This window comes from Hemicordylus capensis, chromosome 1, assembly GCF_027244095.1.
Source record: "Hemicordylus capensis ecotype Gifberg chromosome 1, rHemCap1.1.pri, whole genome shotgun sequence".
NCBI classification, from domain to species: Eukaryota; Metazoa; Chordata; class Lepidosauria; order Squamata; family Cordylidae; genus Hemicordylus; species Hemicordylus capensis.
In genome coordinates, this window is record NC_069657.1 from 387,975,871 (window position 1) to 387,998,128 (window position 22,258).

General features: G+C 41.8%; 1 protein-coding gene across 4 annotated transcripts in view; it reads left to right on the plus strand.

Moving 5' to 3' along the window:
* KIF26B (kinesin family member 26B) overlaps nt 1-22,258 on the plus strand; it is a 495,657-nt gene that overhangs the window by 307,276 nt on the left and 166,123 nt on the right. For all 4 annotated transcript variants that reach the window (XM_053302151.1, XM_053302160.1, XM_053302178.1 and 1 more), the window contains one exon: nt 12,701-12,884. In XM_053302151.1, the coding sequence (XP_053158126.1) occupies nt 12,701-12,884 (184 nt within the window). The remainder of the gene's footprint in view (nt 1-12,700; nt 12,885-22,258) is intronic.

The window sequence follows — 22,258 nt, forward strand, 5'->3', positions numbered from 1 at the left end:
AAATTGCCAGGACCAGATGGCATCCATCCAAGAGTCCTCAAAGAACTCAAATGTGAAATTGCTGACCTCCTTACTAAAATATATAACTTATCCCTACAATCAGGCTCTGTACTGGAGGACTGGAAAGTAGCAAATGTAACACCTGTTTTAAAAAATGGTTCCAGGGGTGATCTGGGAAATTACACACTGGTTAGCTTAACATCCATTAGCTTAACAACCATTCCATGCAAATTGATGGAAAGCATCCTCAAGGATAAAATTTTAAAGCACATCGAAGAACAGGCCCTGCTGGGAGAGAACCAGCATGGCTTCTGCATAGGTCAATCTTGCCTCACAAACCTTTTGGAGTTCTTTGAGAGTGTCAACAAGTGATCCAGTTGACATAGTATACCTGAACTTCCAAAAAGCTTTTGACAAAGTTCCTCATCAAAGACTCCTGAGAAAACTTAGCAGTCATGGGATAAGGGGACAAGTACATGTGTGGATTGCTAACTGGTTGAAAGACAGGAAACAGAGGGTAGGGATAAATGGAGAGTTTTCACAATGGAGGGAAGTAAGAAGTGGGGTCCCCCAGGGATCTGTACTGGGACTGGTGCTTTTTAATTTATTCATAAATGAGCGTAAGCAGCGAGGTGGCCAGATTTGCAGATGATACCAAACTCTTTTGGGTAGTGAAGTCTAAAACAGATTGTGAGGAGCTCCAAAAGGTTCTCTCCAAACTGGGGGAGTGGGTGACAAAGTGGCAAATGCAGTTCAATGTTGGCAAGTGTCAAGTGATGCACATTGAGATGAAAAACCCCAACTTCAAGTATATGCTGATGGGATCTGAGCTGTCAGTGACTGACCAGGAGAGGGATCTTGGGGTCGTGGTGGACAGCTCTTTGAAAGTGTTGACTCAATGTGCGGCAGCTGTGAAAAAGGCCAGTTCCATGCTAGGGATCATTAGGAAGGGGACTGAAAATAAAACGGCTAATCTTATAATGCCCTTATACAAATCTATGGTGCGGCCACACCTGGTGTACAATTCTGGTCACCACATCTAACAAAGGACATTGTAGAACTGGAAAAGGTGCATAAGAGAGCAACCAAGATGATCAGGGGCCTTGAGCACCTTTCTTATGAGTCAAGGCTACAACACCTGGGGCTATTTAGTTTAGGAAAAAGACAACTATGGGGAGACATGATAGAGCTCTATAAAATCATGCATGGTGTGGAGAAAGTGAATAGAGAGAAATTCTTCTCCCTCTCACATAACACTAGAACCAGGGGTCATCCCATGAAATTGATTCCCAGGAAATTTAGGACCAACCAACGGAAGTACTTTTTCACACAATGCATAATCAACTTGTGGAATTCTCTGCCACAAGATGTGGTGACTGCCAACAACCTGGATAATTTTAAGAGGGGCTTGGTGAACTTCATGGAGAAGTTTATTATCGGCTGCTAGTTGGAGGTCTATAGGCCACCTCCATCCTCAAAGGCAGGATGCTTCTGAGTACTAGTTGCAGGGGGTAACAGCAGGAGAGAGGGCATGCCCTCAACTCCTGCCTGTGGCTTCCAGCGACACCTGGTAGGCCACTGTATGAAACAGGATGCTAGACTAGATGGGCCTTGGGCCTGATCCAGCAGGGCTGTTCTTATATTCTTATGACCACTGAGACTAATGATCATAAATGTGGACAACACCCAGACTGATCAATAATTAAACTGATTTGAGGATTGCCAAACTCCATGTTATAAATATTTACAATAATAATTTGCATATCATATTTGGTATTCAGAAGAGTGAATCATAAAAATAACCCTCATTTAATCTAACCTTCTTATTTCTTTTTAGCTAACGTTCCTAGTAGATTAATTTTGCAAAATTTCACTGCTTTGAACAGTAACAGTTTAAATATATATAGTATAGGACATTCATTTTCTGTTACATGGAAAGGGAATGCTGCCTCTGGAATACAGTGTCCATATCCTCAAACCATGTAAAAAATAATACGCATAATTTTTAACTTTTACTGTTCAATATCATTTTTATATAACCTAACTGTGGATCTTTTCTCTTAACGACTGCTACTCTAAGCATCCTTTAATTCCAGAGGAAATGGAAAACACTCAGCACTTTGAAGTATAACTTCATTTGCTGAGATGTTTTTCTGGTGATAAGGGAGTATTTTGCTAAGCAATCAGTAATTGGTAAATATCTATATTTAATTTGATTTGATGAGTTACTTGCAAAAGTCTATTGTTGCATCCCATGCTGAATTAATATTAGCCATCTGATTTTATTTTGTTGAAATATAATGGGTTATGCTTGATTCAAATAGAATATTATATAAGTCTAAGGCCTATTTGATCTCAAAACCATTTAATGAGCAGATGAGCCTTGTCCTAGTGGGATATCATGAGGATAAGGCTGCCAGCATTTTGTAAGAATCTCATATGTACCATCAAATTCAAATTTGACCTGTACCCTGTCAATTCTTGAGTGACCAAGAAATAGAATCCTGAAGGTACTATGCAAAATGGGGTAGGTTCATCCTCAATGGGTGGAGTCATGAAGGGCAGTTCCAGCTGGTAACTTTCTACCATATAAGTGACTGGCTGTCACTATGCACTTGGAGATGAGGGCAAAGTGAGAGCAAACAATGCTCTCTACCTCTGGTATTTAATGTTCCATCTTTACAAACTCTCATGGAGGATGTAATGTATCTATGTGTTCAGAGTACACAGAGAGAAACTAAAGTCCTGAGGTCCATGCATTGTATCATCCTCTTTCCAAACTCTACCCATCATAATTATCAATATTTATTTTGCTGGCATAGCATTGAATAGCACAGAATTTCTCCTTGCAGTTAGGGAACCTCCTTTTTGCAGGGAGTCTACTCAAGTGGAGAGAGCATATAAACGTGCATAGGCTTCGTTCACACACAGAGATGGAACACATGGAGATAAGAGCAGGGACAGTGGGCATGATCCTGTTCCTTCTTCCTACATCCAGTATTTTCCAATTTTGAATGTGTGAAAATAAGTTGCTAAGAAACTATGTTATGGCATAGCCTAAGGACCAAGTCAAGTGTGTGCCAACTACTCAGCACATTGAACCTGATTCCTTTGTACTTCTGCTGTTGAAATGAGCAGGAGCTGCACAAGAGCACACATGCGGTTTTACAGAGTGTGGAACCTGGACCATGAGCATCTCAACTCTTTCTTTGCTATTGCAAAAGTTTCTTAACACTAATGATTAAAAGCTAAAGATGCCAAATGCATGTATCAGGCATTGGGGGTGGGGTGGAAGAGGCTTACAGTGTCGACCCAGGCAGTTTACTGCCTGAACTGGTGCACCAAATGGGAGCCCCTTCTTTCCCTTACCTTTCATCTTTTTACTGATAATATTGCACCTCAATTTTTCCTTCCTTTCAAATCTCTCACCTTTTCATTATTTTTGTTCCATTGTCCCCTCTTGAAGTGTTTTTTCCTTGATTTTATCTTTTGGTTAAAAAGATTTATTTAGTTAGTTAAAAATAAAATTTAATTTTATCTTTAGTTAACTTTAGTTACAATTTAACCATTTGTGGTGTTGCCTGAGTGGCATTTTCAAATTCTCCCCCCATTGTTACTGTTGCAATTTCTTACATTCAAAAATGAAGAAGGAATGATGTTCTTCAGTGTTCAGGAGTCCTCAGAAAATTTGCACAGCCTACAGCCTTGCGTCAGAATGGTGCATGTTGACAGTGCTGCAAGTCAATAGATTCACAGCAAGTGACATCTCAGATAACTAAAAGCATTTATTTTGGTACAATTACCTGCTTGACAAATGGAGCTCAAGATTTTTTTGGGGGGTGGGGGGGTCAGTGTCTGTTTTAGGATTATGGATTTGGCCCTCACTGCATATAGTAATTATATCACATAGCATAGCAATAAATTGCTGAATGATTATAGCATACCTCCAGCAGAGTTTGGTTAGCAGGTACTTTGGGAGGCCAAAGGCTGAATGAGTTAAACCACCCAAGACGTAAAATGGAAATAGCTTCGAAAAGCACAGCTTGGATAACTTTATTGTTGCTATGAAATTGAATACATGCATTAAAAATAAGAGCAAGCATCACGTATTTACTGGGCTTTTAGGAGACATGTTTATAGGACCTTCACAGACAGACAGACACACTTGGAGTGATGCAAGCAGAAACTAAAATTATATCCAGACCTCTAGTCTGTTTTGGAGTTGTTAAATGCAAATAGTATATTTGAGAGACAGACTGAGATGATTTTCAGTTGAAGATGTTACCTCTTTAATGACTCATCTCATCAGTGGGGCATCACAGCCCAATGGTATCGGAAACCTCCCTCCCTTTGATGGGCATGGTTTAGACTGCATAGAGAATGGGGGCATTAGTGACTGACTGCCCAAATCACCTTTGGAAGAGTGAGGATTGTTTTGCCTCTCCCTTGCTTATCTGTCAGGCTCAGAACTAAAACAAAAGTGTAAAGCCATTAACTTCTTTTTAAAAAGCAGGCACTCTAGGGCCAATGACATGATTATGTCTAGTTTGGCCCTAAGAATGACTATAGCCTGATGCTTAGGAACACAACTCATTGGCAGGGAGCATTCAGGGGCTTTGAAAGGCTGCATTATGTGCATGGCAGGATTCAGGCTCTCTCTGCTGCCTGTGCTTGCTAATTACTCCATGTTGGAGAGGGCCCAACCTATGCTGTGCAGAATCTTTTCAGAGGCCTCCAAGTAGCAGCAGGACTTGCACATTGCTTCTGACATGGTTGGCACCCCTTGAATAGAGCTGCTCTCCTAGCCAACTGCCTAGTCTGCCTATATCAGCTCTACTGCCCAGAACAAAATCCAGCTACTCTTGTTTTTGTAAATTCCTATTTTGATCAGGATTCTTTAAAAAAAATAAATTGTGTGCCTTTGGGTAATACATTTAATAGTGCAACTAACACTGGAACCCTCTGTTTCCTTCCTTCTCTCATCATTCATCCAGAGTATAATTGTATTAACGTTGTGCTGATGGCTTTAGAGCAGGGCTGTAGATAGGATGGAGCCCATGGGTGCATTGCCCACTTAGAGCACTGCTGCACTGCATTTAGGATTTTTTTTAGTGGTGGTGTGGAATTGTCTTTTCATTTGGTGACTGCCAACCTCCACTGCAAGAATGAAGGCATATTTTAAGAACAGAAACAATTGTTTACAATAATTCTGGGGCAGCTGGTTCTCCACCCAGAAGTGCACTAGAGCTCCAAGCTCAACCCACCTGACCTACGCAACTCTGCTTGGTCAAAATTTTGCCTGGTTCAGGGTGGATTTTTCATGATTATAATTATGTTTACTTAAGGAATGCCTTTTTAAAAAGGAAACCACCATGCATTAGCCATTATGCTAGTAAATAGAGCAGTGTGCTGTAAGAGGCAATTTAAAGATATCTGTATCTACTAAGGATAGACTGTACATCTTTTAAAAAGAATGCCTAACCAACCTGCTAAATAAGCTGTTGCAATCTTGGGCTGTATTAATAGAGACAAAGTGTCCTGATCACAAAAATGAATTGTTCTACCCTCTTCTGTGCTAGTCAAACCTTACTTAGAATATTTTGTCCAGTTGGGGACATTTAAAGAACACAGATAAACTGGAAAGAGTTCAAAGGACAAACTAGAAAGAGAACAAAGATGATGAAGGGTCTGGAACCAAGTTCTGCAGAGGAACAGTTAATAAGCTGGGTATGTTTAGCCTGGAGCAGAGAAGACTAAGGGGAGATATGATGGCCACCCTCAAATATCTGAAGGGCTAAAACAGGCTTTGTTGCACCAAGGCCAGGATGAGAACCAATGTGTTGAAATTCCAAGGAAGTGGATATAGGCTAGACAGACATTAGGAGAAATATCCTCACTGTAAGAGCTGCTTGATAGTTTGCTTTGCGCAGTGGTGGGCTCTCTCTCCACTCGCAGTTTTCAAGCAGAAGTTGAATGGCCATCTGTCAGGGATGCTCTGAACAGGGGTCAAGAACTCAAGGTCCATTCCAACTTTTAAATTGTATTATTCTAAGTTACCCACTGTTGTTGTTTTTTCAAGTCAATTTTCTAAATCCATAATCGTAGAGGTAAAAGAGGCCTCCTCAGGAGTACATCAGGATGGTAAATGATGAACCCACACACATACATGTGGGGATAAACCCCAAATACACTCAAACATGCTCTGCAAAAATGTAGGCATCTCCTGTCTACATAAGCATACATAAACATAGAGGCTATTCACACGATGGAATGAAATGGGGCTAGCGGAGGTTAGCCCAATTTCGTCCCATCGTGTGAACCACTGGGCTCGGCTGCGAGCCTGGTGGTTCCTAAGCGCGTAACCCACCTAACTACCCCTGCCTTTAAACCAGGTTTGCGGAGACCGCGCTCCACAAACCTGGTTTTAAAAATTGTGAGTAGCCGTGGTGCAGCTCCGCGGCACAGCTACTCATGAGAAGACCCCCGGAGGGGAGGGAAACAGCCGCCTCCCTGCTCCGGGGGTCTCGACAGCACGCCCTGCGCGTTTGCGCAGGGCATGCTGGAGCTTCTGGGGGCCGATCAGCCCCCACTCCCCCTAGCACCCGCTGGCTCCATAATGGAGCCGTCAGTCATGTTGGCGGCTGCTTCGGCCACCCAGAGCAGACTGTCTGCTCGTGTGCTGGGAGAGCGGGCTTAGCCCGCTCTCCCCGCTCATCTGCCCCAGGTGGGTCTCATTGATCATGAGACCTGCCTGATTGTGTCAGAGAGCCTTCCTTTGCTGAAGCAATAACCTTGTTATCAGATGTGGTAAGTGGTAACAGCTTTTTCCAGCCTTTCTTTCTAGGGCTGGAAAACTGCACTACTCCCTTTATACCCCCTTAACTGGCAGAGAAGAGGAACTGAAACCCAGGAGAGGAACTGCAACACTGGGTAACATCCAGACTAATTAGTCAGGAGTAAGTACCATTGAAATGAATAAGACAAGTTCATCGTGATAATTTAACTTCCATTCATTTTAACAGGACTGAATCATGACTGACTTAGTCTGGATCTTGCCTACCTGCCTAAACTCCAGTTAGCTGAGCATGCAGGCTTTATTCAAGACAGAACTTTAAGCACACCATCTTACAGACAAGGTAGAATATGATGGAGTTCCTTAGGCCAGCCAGTGAGCTCACAGTTGAAGATCATAATCCAGACTTTTGGGGCTCTAATCCAAAACTTTGATTGATTGATTGATTGATTGATTAAGTGCTGTCAAATCGGTGTCAACTCTTAGCAACCACATAGATAGATTCTCTCCAGGATTCTCTGTCTTCAACTTGGCCTTTAAGGTCTCTCAGTGGTGCAGTCATTGCTGTCTTAACCAAGTCCATCCACCTTTCAATCCAAAACTTTATCCACTGTGAAATTATAATCATTCATATGTATTTGTCATTCCTTTACACAGTTTAGGAGACCTGGGCTACGATAGTGGCAGAACTTTAGGTGGCAATTTGCTAAATGTTATTTTTTAACTGGCTTCTAGAGAAAGCCAATATTTTGACACCCCTCTCCCTCTGTAAATCGAACTGCTTTGCTCTCGGTTAGGGCCTTAGCCAGTCTTCCTTGCTAGGTGCAGTAGCTACATTTCTAGGTGGGGTTCAGATTCTTGAATGGGAAAACAGGGTTTTATATCCAGCTATATCTATTTTTTTAAACCCCTAAGAATTCATTACAATAAAATGTAGACTCCTAACACTCCTTTACAGTGTATTGTGCAGATTACAAAGAATCATTTGCTAATTATATTTTAAGGCCCAGCTCATACATGCAACCACCCACACTTTTGACTGCTTGTAATGCAGCCTCATTCCTTTTTTAATTAAAATGTTGAAGTGCCATCTTTTCTTTGATTTTTATTCCTTCAGTTCCTGGAAAGCCAGATCATTATACCAATGAACTGCCTTACCTCATACCTACAATAGTGGCATAAATTGCTTAATGGCCTGGGTTTATGAAAATTCAGTCCTCTTTTTTGTGATTTCTAGTCTGTTGTGACCTGTTCACTGGACTTTCACATACCAGTTCATATGTTTTTGCACAGACTTTATAAACCTTATTTTCAGCAAATGCCCATTGTCTTTGCCCTTAACATAATGCAACACTGGATACATTTTCAGAAGACCTGCTTAGTCTGAAAGATTCACTTACAAAGCAAATCATAATTTTTCATACATTTTCAGAGATATATCAGAAACATCAACCAGTGTTTATAAATCCTCTTCTGCTTTGATGGTTCAGATCCCCAAAAAGACAAGATATGTAAGATCAGTTGAAACTTAGTCTATGCTTTCTTAAACAATTATAAAGCACTATAGATGACAATTAAAGGTAAAGACTTAGTGGAGAGATAGCTTCATCAGGTTGCAACTTCCTCACTCCAGTCGGGCAAGCTAACTAGGCTCAGAGACTGGTAGCAGTAATGTGACAGCTCCAGCCTCTTAAAGGTCACACAGTCTACTGTGTAAAAAGTGGATTGCCTGAATGTCCACCCTCAAATCCCACAATTCTGAGTGGGCGAGGCAACCAAATCCCCAAAGGGGTTTAACTCCCAAAATCCTGTGTGGGTATTCCATGGAAAATCCCTTCCACAATAAAAGTGCTTCCAGTTGCACATCAATATCCTAAAACCACCTCCATATCTGCACACACCTGCCAATATGACTGGAAACTATGCTACTTATGCAACCATCATTAATGCAGCATAGACCCAAAGAATCAGTGTGAAGTAGTTGAAAAAGTCCCCACACAAGATCCAACTGTTGGAGATAAAGAATTCCTACTTTAAGAACATAAGAACAGCCCTGCTGGATCAGGCACAAGGATCTAGTCCAGCATCCTGTTTCACACAGTGGCCCACCAGATGCCTCTGGGGAGCCCGCAGGCAGGAGGCATGTGCATGCCCTCTCTCCTGCTGTTGCTCCCCTGTAACTGATATTGAGATGCATCATGTCTCTGAGACTGGAGATGGCCCACAGCCACCAGACTAGTAGTCATTGATAGACCTGTCCACCATGAATCTGTCTAAGCCCCTTTTAAAGCCATTCAAGCTGGTCGCCATAACCACATCCCATGGCAAAGTATTCCATAGATTAATAATGTGTTGTGTGAAAAAGTACTTCCTCTTGTCAGTCCTAAATTTCCCAACCTTCAGTTTCATGCTGTGACCCCTGGTTCTAGTGTTGTGAGAGAGCGAGAAAAAAATTCTCTCTGTCCACCCTCTCCACTCCATGAATAATTGTATACACTTTGATCATGTCTCCCCTGAGTCGCCTCTTTTCCAAAGTAAAGAGCCCCAGATGCTGTAGCCTAACTTCATAAGGAAGGTGCTCCATGCCCCTGATCATTTTGGTTGCCCTCTTCTATACCTTTTCCAGTTCTACAGGTGAAACTTGGAAAATTAGAATAGAACAATATTGGACCTCTGAAAAGTATAAGCATGCATATGTATTCAGTACTTGGTTTGGGCCCCTTTTGCAGCAATTACTGCCTCAATGCGGCGTGGCATGGATGCTATCAGCCTGTGGCACTGATGAGGTGTTATGGAAGACCAGGATGCTTCATTAGCGGCCTTCAGCTCTTCTGCATTGTTTGGTCTCATGTCTCTCATCCTTCTCTTGGCAATGCCCCATAGATTCTCTATGGGGTCAGGTCAGGCGAGTTTGCTGGCCAATCAAGCACAGTACACTGTATACTTTTCAGAGGTCCGATATTGTTCTATTCTACAATCCTTGTAATGTAATATTCTAATTTTCTGGGATTGTGGATTTGGGGTTTTCATGAGCTGTACACCATGATCATCACAATTATAACAAATTAAGGCTTGACTTATCTCGCTTTGCATGTAATGCGTCTGTCTCATATATCAGTTTAACCTTTTAATTTGCATTACTGAAATTAATGGACTTTTGCACGACATTCTAATTTTCCGAGTTTCACCTGTACAATATCCTTCTTAAGATACAGTGACCAAAGCTGTACGCAGTACTCCAGATGTGGCCACACCTTATATTTGTATAAGGGCATTATAATACTAGCATGTTTTATCTTCAATCCCCTTCCTAATGATCCCTAGCATGGAACTGGCCTTTTTCACAGCTGCCGCTCACTAAGACAAAACTTTCAATGAGCTGTCCACCACGACCCCAAGATCTCTCTCCTGGTCAGTCACCGACAGCTCAGATCCCATCATCATATATTTGAAGTTGGTGGGGTTTTTTGCTCCAGTGTGTATCACTTTACACTTGCTTACATTTTGTCGCCCAAAGAAGTGACTTTCGCCCAAAGAAGTGACCAGTAGAACGCACAATGAAGACTGTGGACAAGTGGGTGCTGAACAGAAAGCAAAGAAGCTGAATCGGGCAGGGGCAGTTTTTAAGACAGCCATCTCAGACCCAGCCATTTGAACACCGCCTAAAGATTTTTATACTAGGCAGTATATAATAAATAAATAATAAATTGGCTGCAACAGCTGTGTGACTGCTGAAGCAGTGCAAAAGATGTGCCCCGCCTCTTACAGAAGCTGGACACAACTCTGTCAACCCCAACACTGGGGTAGGAGCAGCTTTGCAGCAATAGAGGTTTCTTGTCTTCCTTCTCTTAAGTGAAGGTTGTGTGGCTAGCTATCATTTTGCTATCATATGCTTTTCTTTCTTTTTTTTTTCTTTTAAAAGGGAAAAAGAGAGAGATGTAGTGCATATCTCTTACATCCATTCTCCAGTTGTGGGCCAAAATAAACCCAGGTTCTTCTGTTTTAATGCCATCTCAAAGGTTAGCACTGTCAAAATGGCATCATTCTAAGGTTTTGAAAAGGCCAGTTATCTTTCAACAATGTTTTTTTTTTCCCCTTTAAGGAAAAATGTCAGCCATGGACCTTTTGGTTCAATAAGTTCTTTAGAAGGATTAAAACAGTATTTAGAAAGCTAAACAACATATTCTGGTAGTGTTTGAGTGAAGTAACAAGAAGAAACGAATGGATGAAGCAACTTAGTAGTTGTATTACAATGGAAATAACTTCAGTTTAACTGTAGGTGTGAATAAGGGATAGTGTATTTGGTATATAATTTGGCTTAAGGGAAACTGGCCATTCTTGAACAACAATTGACTGGTGGGTTTAACATATACCACAAAGAGTTTCAAAACACATATGTAAGATTTGTAATTATCTTTACAGTTCTACAAAGAACAAATCACTTTCTTGAACAAAAATAATAATTTTTGTCTAAGTTAGGAATCAGCCATGAATGCAAAATGGATAGCTGAAATAACAAGTAGACAAAAGACATAGCAATGTAAGGAGATGGTCAGGAATTAGAGATTCAGCTAGAACACAGCGAGTCAGATAAATAAGGTGCCAAACTTCCCTGTTTTTGTGGCCAAATTAACTAGCCCTAGTGCGAGGCAGGTTGGTTTTTAAAAAGGTATGGGCAGCTGCCAAGACATGCAAGCTTTTTCCTGATCCCACTTCTAGCCCAAGCACTTGTGAATTCCTTGATTGAGCTGGAAAGCAGATTGTAAATTCACCTTTCCTAGTCAGGATATGTAGTCCAACTGAGTTCTGTTATCCAAGCCAATTTGGTATGTACAATATTTGTATGTATATATGTAGTATATACAGTATCTGCTGCCTGCTTGAATGTTGTTGATGTTAATAATGATAATGATAATAATAATTATTATTATCAAAATGATTATTTTAAAAAATGGTACTGCATTTTAATACTCTTAGGGATGGTTTTTCGGGGATGCAGAAGGCTGTTATAGGGAAGGCAAGAAAGGGAAGATAGTTTACACATGAGTGCTTCTCTAGATGTCACTCCTAGATTTTACTTGGGATATCCAGATAAGAATATATGTGAAGACAGCAAACTTTACAGAAACTCTTCCTGCAATGCTTAACATATTTTGCTGGCGCTGACTCTGTTCTCAAAAGCCAGGCTTTGCATTTAAACTTGTGGCTAAATATTTTAATGTTGGGTTGCAGCAATAATTAAGAACTGGAAGCAGAAAAGTCTGTTTTTAAATTGAAGCATGGCAAAAATTGAATCTCAGTATTTAAATCAAAGTGTAATTTATTTAACCTATTGAATTGTTGGTTTATATGTTTCTCCAACTGCTTTGCAAATAGCCTAACACTGATTGGCTATCACATATCAGGAAGTAGTCTAGATTTTTATTAGGTGTTATAAATTTAAAATAGTTAATGATAGGGTCCTTGTATGTTTGTTAATTTCTCTTGGGCATTTAATACTGAGTATTAACATAATAATGACTGACTGCTTACATCCAAATGCTCCACAGGTAATCACTCTGCACTTAAAGATCCAGGGATCACAAACAGTTCTTTGTGAGCCAAAAGTGCACTTATAGAACTGAATTGTTGTACATAAATGGCAGTGTGTGTATTCCATTAATTTTGTGATAGGCAGCAACATGCTGTATGTGCTAAACTGTGGACCTTGTTTAAATTCAGAATTCTGGATCAGTAACTCCCACCAAAGAACTGATAAACTAAAACTATAGTTTGTTTTTTGGGTGGGGAGGGGGAGTTTTTGATCATATTTGGAATTCCTTGGCAATAAGATGAACTAATTGTGCATCTTAACAAAGTCATAAAGTGAAATGTTTATATTTTCCTCTGTATGTTTTTCCTCTACAGAGCTGCACAGAAGTTGAACCTATCTTCCAAAAAGAAGAAGCACAGACCCTCTACATCCTCTGTTTCTGAATCTCATCTTTTCACTACCAAGTTCAGCACTATTCTACAGACTTCTCCTCCACCTGCTCCACCATGTTTGTTGAGGGCAGTTAACAAAGTGAAAGACACTCCAGGACTGGGCAAGGTAGGGAGCAACTCATATCCATTTCCCCCCTTTTTATTAGAGAAAAAGCTCTTCCCGCACATGACTGAGTGTTGCTTCACATTCTGTGCAGCAAATGTATTTTCTGCAGCGACACAAGGAGTAAACCAGTGTTTTCAGAAGCAAATATGTAAAATGTGAACAGCAGACTTGCACCCCTAAATGTCCATGAGTCTGCATGAGGGAGCCTAATTGACCTGTCAAAAGTACACTGAGAAATTAGTAACATGCACCACTTATTCGTGCTTTCATACCTGCCGACATGTTCACCTGAATGGGAAAATAGGGATCTGCACAAATCTATTTTTAATTTGATTTTTGCCCCAAACAAATCATCTCTGATTTGTTTTGTATCCAAATCTACCCCCTACGAATCAGCCCAGATTTGATTTGTATTTGCTTTGATTCAATTTGGATTTGGACTGATTTGGACCAATTAACAAGATCCTAGGGCACCAAATTTGCGTGGTGGGTAGGTCCCCCATGGGTGCCACCTACTACCCAAATTTCAAGGCAGTGGGACACTTGGTTGATTTTTAATTAATTCTTTTAGATTTCACTGATTTTGAACATTTCTGCCATAGGAAACAATGGGGATTCGAAGTTGCCATATCCTAACCCTAAAATGGATCCCCAGCTTTCTTTAAAAAAAAAAAAAAAAAAGCTAAGCTCTAGCCCTTGTAGAAGTCTCCAAATCACCCGAATCAGCTAGATTCGAGTACAAATCGATTTGTACCCAAATCAATTTGCACATCCCTAGAAAATAGGGACATGTTGGCAAGTATGTGCTTTATGTGCTTGTTTATGAGAAGCATCAGTCTAAAGAGGTAGCTTCAGCTAAAAAGATAGCTGCATCAACTGAGAAGCAGCTCTTGCCAGTATGCTGTGGCCCAGTTTCCTATGTGCAATGAACACAGAGCATTTTCAACAACAAATCCAGTAAGCTTATACACCCAAAAGTATATTGAGACAAGTTGAGAATTTGGCTCAATATTTTCTTACATAAATTATAAACTATCCTTAGTTAATGAAAAAGTCAGGGTTAAGTATGTAGGTTCAGATACCATGCAGAACCATGGTTTATTTAGCCTAACTGTTGTTAGCTTGTATGCCTGAATCTGTGCCAGTCATCGGACCATGGTTTATTTTGGGCAGGGAAACCTCATACTGATCCCATGGTTTGAAGTTAGTATTTGTCCTAACCATGGAGGCTGTTCTCATGACCAGCTTAGCCCAACCTGGGGCAGCCCAGCCTGGGTTAGGCTAGTAATGATAAGTGGCAAGATCCTCGCTGATCCCTCCACTTCCCGCCCACCTAACCTTCCTAAATAACCCGGCTGTTGGCCAATGTTAAGAGTGCACACACACCCTTTCTTGGGGGTAATTACTTCTATAGCAGAGTATTTCAGGAGCTAACTCACTCCCATTACAGCAGAAGTTAATAGGGTCTCAGGGGCAATAGCTTGAAAATGATAAGCATGGAGATTGACTTAAGGTTAAACTAATCTATTTAGAAGTACATGATGATAGGAAAGACCTATATCTAACTGCTAGCTACATGATGGTCAGAGAGAGACCTATAGAAGCATGATGGTCAGAGAGAGAGCTAGAAGCATTCTGGGAAGAAGAAGAAAAGAGTCACTCCCAGGAAGTTCCTGAGTACATTCTATCAATAGAGGTGTCATAGAGACAAAGATAAACAAGACAGAGAAGGAGACCTTAACTGACTATTTCTACTCCCAATGCCACTATTGGTCATTAGGGTTACTAGTGCCAATGCAAAGGTCAATGCTGTCTGGAACTGGATCTCCAACACCTTTAACCTGTCTGCTGGGTATCATGTGTCTCTGGCAGAGTTCAGCCTAAGGAGACACAGAGATGGGCGCATGGAGCACCTGCCTGATGGGGGGATGCCCCAATGCAACATGTGTGCTATGTGGTGCACTGTGGGGTGCCCAGAGGCCAATCAATCGATTGATTGATTGTTTGGCAAACATACCAGATTTTCCCCATTTTTCTCATGGGGGTCTCAAGAGATAGACATGTGGCATCTAGGTTTGATTTACATACCTGCAGTTTCTAGTATACTGTTTCAGCCTTTCCCTTGTGCTTCTCTTGTGCGATACTGAGGCTATTCTCACGACCAGCAAAAATCGGGCTAGGAGAGCCTAGCCTGATTTCTGCTGGTCGTGTAAACCACTGGGCTTGCAGGCGAGCCCGATCGTTTACAAGCGGGTAACCCGCTTGCGAAGCCCTCCCTTTAGCCCAGGTTAGCGGAGCGAGTGCTCCGCTAATTGGGGTTTCCGGATCGTGTGTTACCGCGGCAACTATCTGGCTTCTTCTTCCAATTTCTTATCTAATTAGTCCAGTCTAATTAGATGCCTGTCAATGCCCCCTTCTCTCTCCCCCACCCCACAAGACTTGCCCATCCATGTCTCCCTTCTCTCTCTCTCTCATGCCAAGCGTGAGCAGCTGGATAAAAGAAAATACTGGGGAGAAGGGGGAAAGAGGAGATTAAGAGAAATGACTAAGAGAACAGAAGAACAGAGGGCTTGAAAAGGGCTGGGAGAGAGAAACGGAGGAGAAATGGGAGTGAAGAGAAATGATACAGGGAAGGAAAGGGGGTGAAAATAAATAACTGGTGGAAGGGAATGGATAAATGTGTGAGGAAAGGGGAAATGAAGTGAGGTCTGTGGCAGCTGAATGAAAAGCTGAAAGAGGAAAAGGAGATGAAAAGAATGTGAGAGGCAAGCAGAGAAGAAAATAAAGGAGGGAATGGGAGAAAAGAGAGAATAACACTGAAGAAGAAGGGAAATCTGAGGGGGAGAAATGGAAGGGGAGTGAGTGAGAGAGAAATGGTGCAGAGGACTAGGGAATGAGATGCAAAGTAGAGAAAACTGAGGCAAATCCAAAAAATGGTAAGGAAGTGAAAATGAGAGAAAATAGGGAAGAGGCTGCACCTGAGGGGCAGCCGGGGAAGGCAGCTGAAGGATGTTGCCCTGAGGGCAACAGGAGGCAAATACATGAAGGGGAAAAATCAAGGCAGAGAAGGGAAAGGTGCCACAAGCAAAGGCGAGAAAATGAGGGGGGAGGCGAGTGGTGGGGGAAATGGAAGGAGGGAGAGCTGTTCAGGCAGCAGCAGCAGCAAATTGAGCAGGAGCAAGAGCCATCCCATCTCCTCCCTCTTAGTGCTTCCTTAGTGCAAAGGAAGGTGAAGGCACTCTGTAGCATGCAGAGCAGCAGCAGCTCCCAGGCAGCAGTCCCACTGACTTTGCTCCTTCACCTGCCAACCTGATTGCTTGTATGAGGTGTGTGCTGCTTTCCCTGGTGGTGACCCCCACTTTGCTCACTGCTCTGAGGCCTCTGCAGAAGCCCCCAAGGCTCGGAAGACGCAGCTTGGATGTGTGTGAGTCTTTCCTCATAGAGACTTTATGAGGAGGCAGAAACCCACACAGCCTAGAAGGCAAAAACAGGAAAGGCAAGTGGCCGGCTGGACTAGCTGGTAGAAACAGCAGGCAGGGCTGCCATCTTGGGAAGCGGCACACACTTCATTTAGGTGGTCAGGTTAGGCAGACCAGCAGCAGGGGATGGAGCACAGTCAGCAAGGCTGCCATCTGGGGAAGCAACAAGCCATCTTGTAATCCTTTTTTCTTGATAAAAATTTAATAAATTAAAGAAGTTACTGCTTCTCTTACTGTTAAATGACTTAGCACAGCCAGGACAGAATTCTCTCCCAGCTTCGCCTGCCTCCATCTCTGCTGACCGGGCTCTGTGCCCACACATGGCCCTTTCTCCTCGGTTCTCTGCACCCTCCTCACAGAGCTTGGAGGCAAGAGGAAGAGTCCAGAGCCCAAAGGGCCCTAGGGAAAGGGCCTCTACAATCCATCTTAGAAGTGTTACAAACAGCAGACTTTGGATCTTCAACATTTAGGTTTTAGATTGTGAGCCCTTTGAGGACAGGGGTCCATCTTATTTATTTGTTAATTATCTGTGTAAACCGCCCTGAGCCATTTTTCAATCAAACAGACCAACATCATCACTCCCTTCTTTTGTTTAACATTCAGGCTCAAGAAGAACTTGAAAGCTTGTTCACTACTTAATGACATTTTAATTGGTCCTGTAAGAGGTATTGTCCTATTCTGGCTCTTGAACTTTTTAAATGAATGAACACAGCTACCTGTGGTATTTGCATTTTCCTACTTGTTTGTTTAAAATGTGAAGGGCGGGAAAATGGCCAAAAATTCAAACCTTTGTAATGCTGAGTAATGGTAAAGTTGTGCTGTGGAGTGTTCACTCCTGGAGACAACAGAGCCATGTGGTTTTCTTTGGTAGAATACAGGAGGAGTTTACCACTGCCTCCTCCTGCACAGTGTGAGATGATGCCTTTCAGCACCTTCCTATATAAGAGACTCATGAACTCTGTACATAGGCCACATCCTAAAATATCTTAGAAATAGGATGTGTACAAGTGAGAGAGAGAACACAAACTGCACATGTAATTGGAGTTCTCTTTGATACTTCCACATTAGTTGCTTACACTGATGAAGAACTGAGAAGCAGGTAAAGTAAAGTGTCGTTGAGTCAGTGTCACCAGCTAGCGACCACAGAGCCATGTGGTTTTCTTTGGTAGAATATTCCTGCGCAGTGTGAGATTATGCCTTTCAAGCACCTTCCTATAGCTGCTGCCCGATATAGATGTTTCCCATAGTCTGGGAAACATACCAGTGAAGCAGATAGCTTGCTTCAAAAGTGAGAGCAGTTGCAATGCAAAGGAACTTCCTGATGCTCACATGATTTCCCCTCATATGTATCTAGTTGCACCCTACCCTTCCACCATTACAAGACAGCATGTTCTGCCTATTTATGTTCACTTCTCTAAAAGCATTTTAGGGAACAGAGATAAGTACATATAACATTTAAAATGGCCTTAAAATATTATCGTGAAACAACTAAAAAAAGTATAGTCTAGTAGGATCTCGGTATAAGATAATCCAGTACCTCTACTGAGGGGAATCTAAGGTACTGGGTTTTCAGAATAACCACTATCTACTGAAGTATTCTACTGTAACAAAAATTTAGATGTGATAGTTGCTTAGGATTGAAAGAGCTAGGTGTGTGTGTGTGTGTGTGTGTGTGTGTGTGTGTGTGTGTATGTGTGTGTGTGTGAGAGGGAGGGAGGGAGGGAGGGAGGGAGAGAAATTTGCAATACGGATAAAGTAGGTTAACAACCAAGAAGTAAGCACAATTTAAATATATGAACTGACTCATCTGAAGAACAAGCTGCCATTTTCTCCTTCCTGTGACTATCTGCTTGCAAAACATATCGACATTGGTTAGGATTTGGAATGAATAACTCTTTCCATCTGTGTTCACCCTTGACAACACAGTAAGGATAACACTACAGCCTAGCAGGGTGGTTTGACTATTATTTTTCCTTAATTCTTCTTTCTCTGCTTTAGCACTTGTGCTGGTTTTAATGAAGTTGCACCAATGTCAAATGCAATACTACAGCTGGGGCTCAAAATCCTAATGAGGGAGCAAAGAGAGAAGAAAATTACATGTCATGAGTCTTCTCTGACCCTTTTCTCTTTTCCGGATCAATTCCCAACCAAATCCAATTAAATCAAGATGTGTATACTGCAATGTGCTGTATACTGCAAATTGGTTAGCAGTCTCACACACACTGACACTCATCCATGCATACTCATCATGTTCACAGGTGCTTCGGTTTCTATATGCAGACCACCATTGCAGGCTTCTAGCCAGATGCTTCTATAGGATCCCCAGAGTTGCTTCCCAAAAATGAACTGAGCTGTTTTTTGGCACGAACAGTAAGTGTTCTTCCATAACAAACTACGGCTATACTCACATCTCCTCTGCCCCACTATCCTAGTCACCATATTCTCCTTTACTCTGTTCTGTTCTTTGCCCATATTTGGGTGACAGAATGTATAATTTGGATGTAGGATTTGTGAACAAAGAAGTATTTAAGAAATTATTTGGATTATTTTCTATACAGACAATACCTCAAAAACAGAGCAGTTGATACCAAAAGTTGTGTTTACATAGTTTAGCACCATGTGCAAAAGGTTGAATGTTCATGGCAAAACTGAGTTACAAAAATATGTGAAATGAGAAATATCAAGTTATAACCATACCTGGTCATATTTTCTCTGTGATGGATGAACTGATCTATTCCCATGCCCTCTTTTACCTTTCCCATGCTGGTTCTATCCATTTCTCTTAGTACAAAAAGGTCTGTCTGTACTAAAAAAAAAAATGCATCTGGCTGTGCAAATAACTGATGGTGTGAATTACTATCACTACGACTAGTGCTAGTAAAGTGTTATCTATTTAGTCCAATTAGTGTCATGGATATGGTATAGAACATCTGAGATACATGATCACAGCACAGAAAGTCTACCTTCGACCGGTAAAGAAGACAGGAATGGGGAAAGGCCAGAAAGCAATATTGCTACACTAATGCACACCCTAACCCAGGCTGCACATGAGAAGCACCAGGATTGGGCCCGATCCCGATACTTGCGGGGCAGCGCTGCCTAGCCCTGCTTTGAAACTCTGCTCTTAGCTGGGTTTAAGGGCATGAGTGAGCCCTTAATCTGGGATCATGTGTTCACTGGGCCTATGTTTAGCCTCAGTGGACACAGAGATGGGTGCCTAGAGCGCCCATCTCCTGGGGGAAATTTCAACTGCATTGTGCGTGTTGCATGGTACTTTGTGGGATATCTGGAGGCCTGGACAACACTTCCCAGCCTCCAGAACTCCATGCTGTGCTCATGTGAGGGAAGCCGAGTACAACCAGCCTTCCCCCATGCCCGCTTGCCACTCCACCCACCTGATCATGTGAATGACCTCTATATGTATTCCCATGTTGATTTCTAGGTCAAAAGTACCAAAAACTGCATCAAGCAGGAGGTTGGACTAGTGGCATATAAGGCCCCCTCTAAAGCTGTGGTTCTAAGAGGTGTAGGTAAGCTACTTTAAAGAAAACATTTGGTAAAGAAATGAGTCATTGGGATGAGAAGGCTTGCTTAGAAGAGGGAAGACTGCCACATGTTTAGGGAGCAGCACAGCAGCACACAGAACACAGAGATGGAAGTAGGAGAAAGAAATGAGGGGAAATGAGGGTTGTTGACAATAGGTGTGCTCATAAGGTATAAGAAACGAGTGCTGGTTTCATAGGGCACATCAGTGACATCAAAGAACATTAAATGCAGCAACAAGGTAATTGGGTTACTCCAGGTTAATTTACAGACTCAACACAGAAATGGAGAGTATAAAAAGCCAAGATGACCAAGCTAGAATTTGATATGGGAGTGTGACACAGAGATTGAGAATTAAGACTTGAACTGTAGTAATTAAAGCATGCAAAGTTGTTGATTATTTAATAATACAGATAAGGCCTTCAATGTTAATTGAACATATTAATTGATAACATTTCATGGATCAATTAAAAAAGAGTTCCAATTAATCAGCCATTGCTCAGTGATTGCACTGAGCTACAGAAAGGCTTGGCATGAGGGAGAAAGGTTCTCTCGCCCTCCTTGGGAGTTGGAAGAAGAGTGCGTGGGAATCTCCCTCACTCATTAATTTTTTTAATGAAATGAAAATGAATGAATGAATTGAGAAAATAAAATGAAAAATTGAGATGAAAAGGCACACTATAACAGCATATAAGGGAAATATTTCATTTTAAATCAGAAATCTTGATTTTGTGCAGATGGAAATTTAATCAAGTGATTTAATAAAACTCAGGGCATTAACTGGCCAAGATTTTTTTTTCAATTGACAATTAGCCCTAATATATGCTATTCATAATGGAAAACAATTGTGTTATGTCTAGTTTGTTGAAATTTTTATTTTATCATTCATCATTAGCAGAAGGTCTGTTGCGTTCCTAGCATTTTAGTGTTTGCATGGCAGCTCTATTTGTTTGGAAAGTTGGAGAGAAAGAAGCAATGGTAGTGTATGTAATTTCATCCAACACTACACGTGAGGGGGAAACTTAGGCTGCAGCAGAAGCATTTTTCCTTGATTCTAGACAATCTGTGAATGTGAGGAATGTTTGGGCAACAACATTTCACAGAAAAAGTATTTGTGAAACTCATGTACTATATATCTTTTGAAAGCCTGTTCAGCTTCTGAAATATGTACTGCTAATATCCATCATGAGAACATCTAAAAAGAGGCAAGGAAAAGCGCTCTTTCCTTTTGAAACTTCAGCATTGGGACAAATCGTAAGCCAAAAGCTAATTGCTGTAGGACAAATGAGAGTTAAAATCATTATCCCTTGGAAACAATTTCTGAGGGGAAGAACAAAAACTGTTTCTCCTCAGAGTTACCATGGTTACTGAAATAGGAAAAAGAAGGAATACCCCATGAGGCATTTTAAGAAGACATGTGTGTTCATCATTGTAGTCAAACCGATTGTTCTATAAATTAAATAGTTAGTTCCACTTGGAATGAAAGCCAGGTGGCCTTTAGCCCTCCAGTAAGAGTGGCCCATAACAGATATATTCTTCAGGAAGCAGGTTTGATGGATCTGACTGAGGTCTTTGTTGGCTAAGCTCCAGCTAAGTGTACACTTGCAGCAAAATGTATAATACCTTTCACTACACACGGCTTTTAAAAAAACCCTCCGCTTAATCAAAGTTGGAAAAGAGCTATGAACCATGTTTAATCTCTAACCGCCCACAACCATACTTTCCATATATAGTTATTTTCTCTTTCTATAGTTTATATTGAACTTGCTAGTGCTCCTAATGGTGTAGCACTAGGCTAAGTTGCATTTGTACTTGAATGTGCCAGAAATTGTGATGTGTGTGTAAGTGAGACAAAGTGGGCCTGTGAGGAACAGTTACAACTGCTGCCTGTCATTTCTTTTGTGGGGGATGGGACATGGGCAAGACCTTGGATCTCTATTGGCAGCTTAGGAGTAACAGGAATTAGGGTTATGTGAGCTGGCTTGACTCAAGCCAGACTCGAGTTTGAGCTGGCTGAACTTGAAAGGTTAGGGTAGAAACGAACCAGGCCCAGTTTGGCCCAAATTTGATGCGAACTGGACCTGGTTTGGTACAAGCCGGCTCAGAAATTACTGGTAGAAGGGAATCTGGGGAGAAGGGGGCTTCACTAAAATGAGTAGGGGTGGGAGGGGAATGAATTTTTACCTTTAGAACTGCCGGTGGCCACCACAGGGGTGGGCGGTGATGGCAGTTCCCCCTCACCCCAGCTGGAGCAGGCAGGGCCGCTTTGGGCCTGGTTTGGGCCTCTGCACATGTGTAGAGGTCACTAAAATGGTGGCCTCTGTGTATGGCTTCTGTTCTGGGGCCATGGAA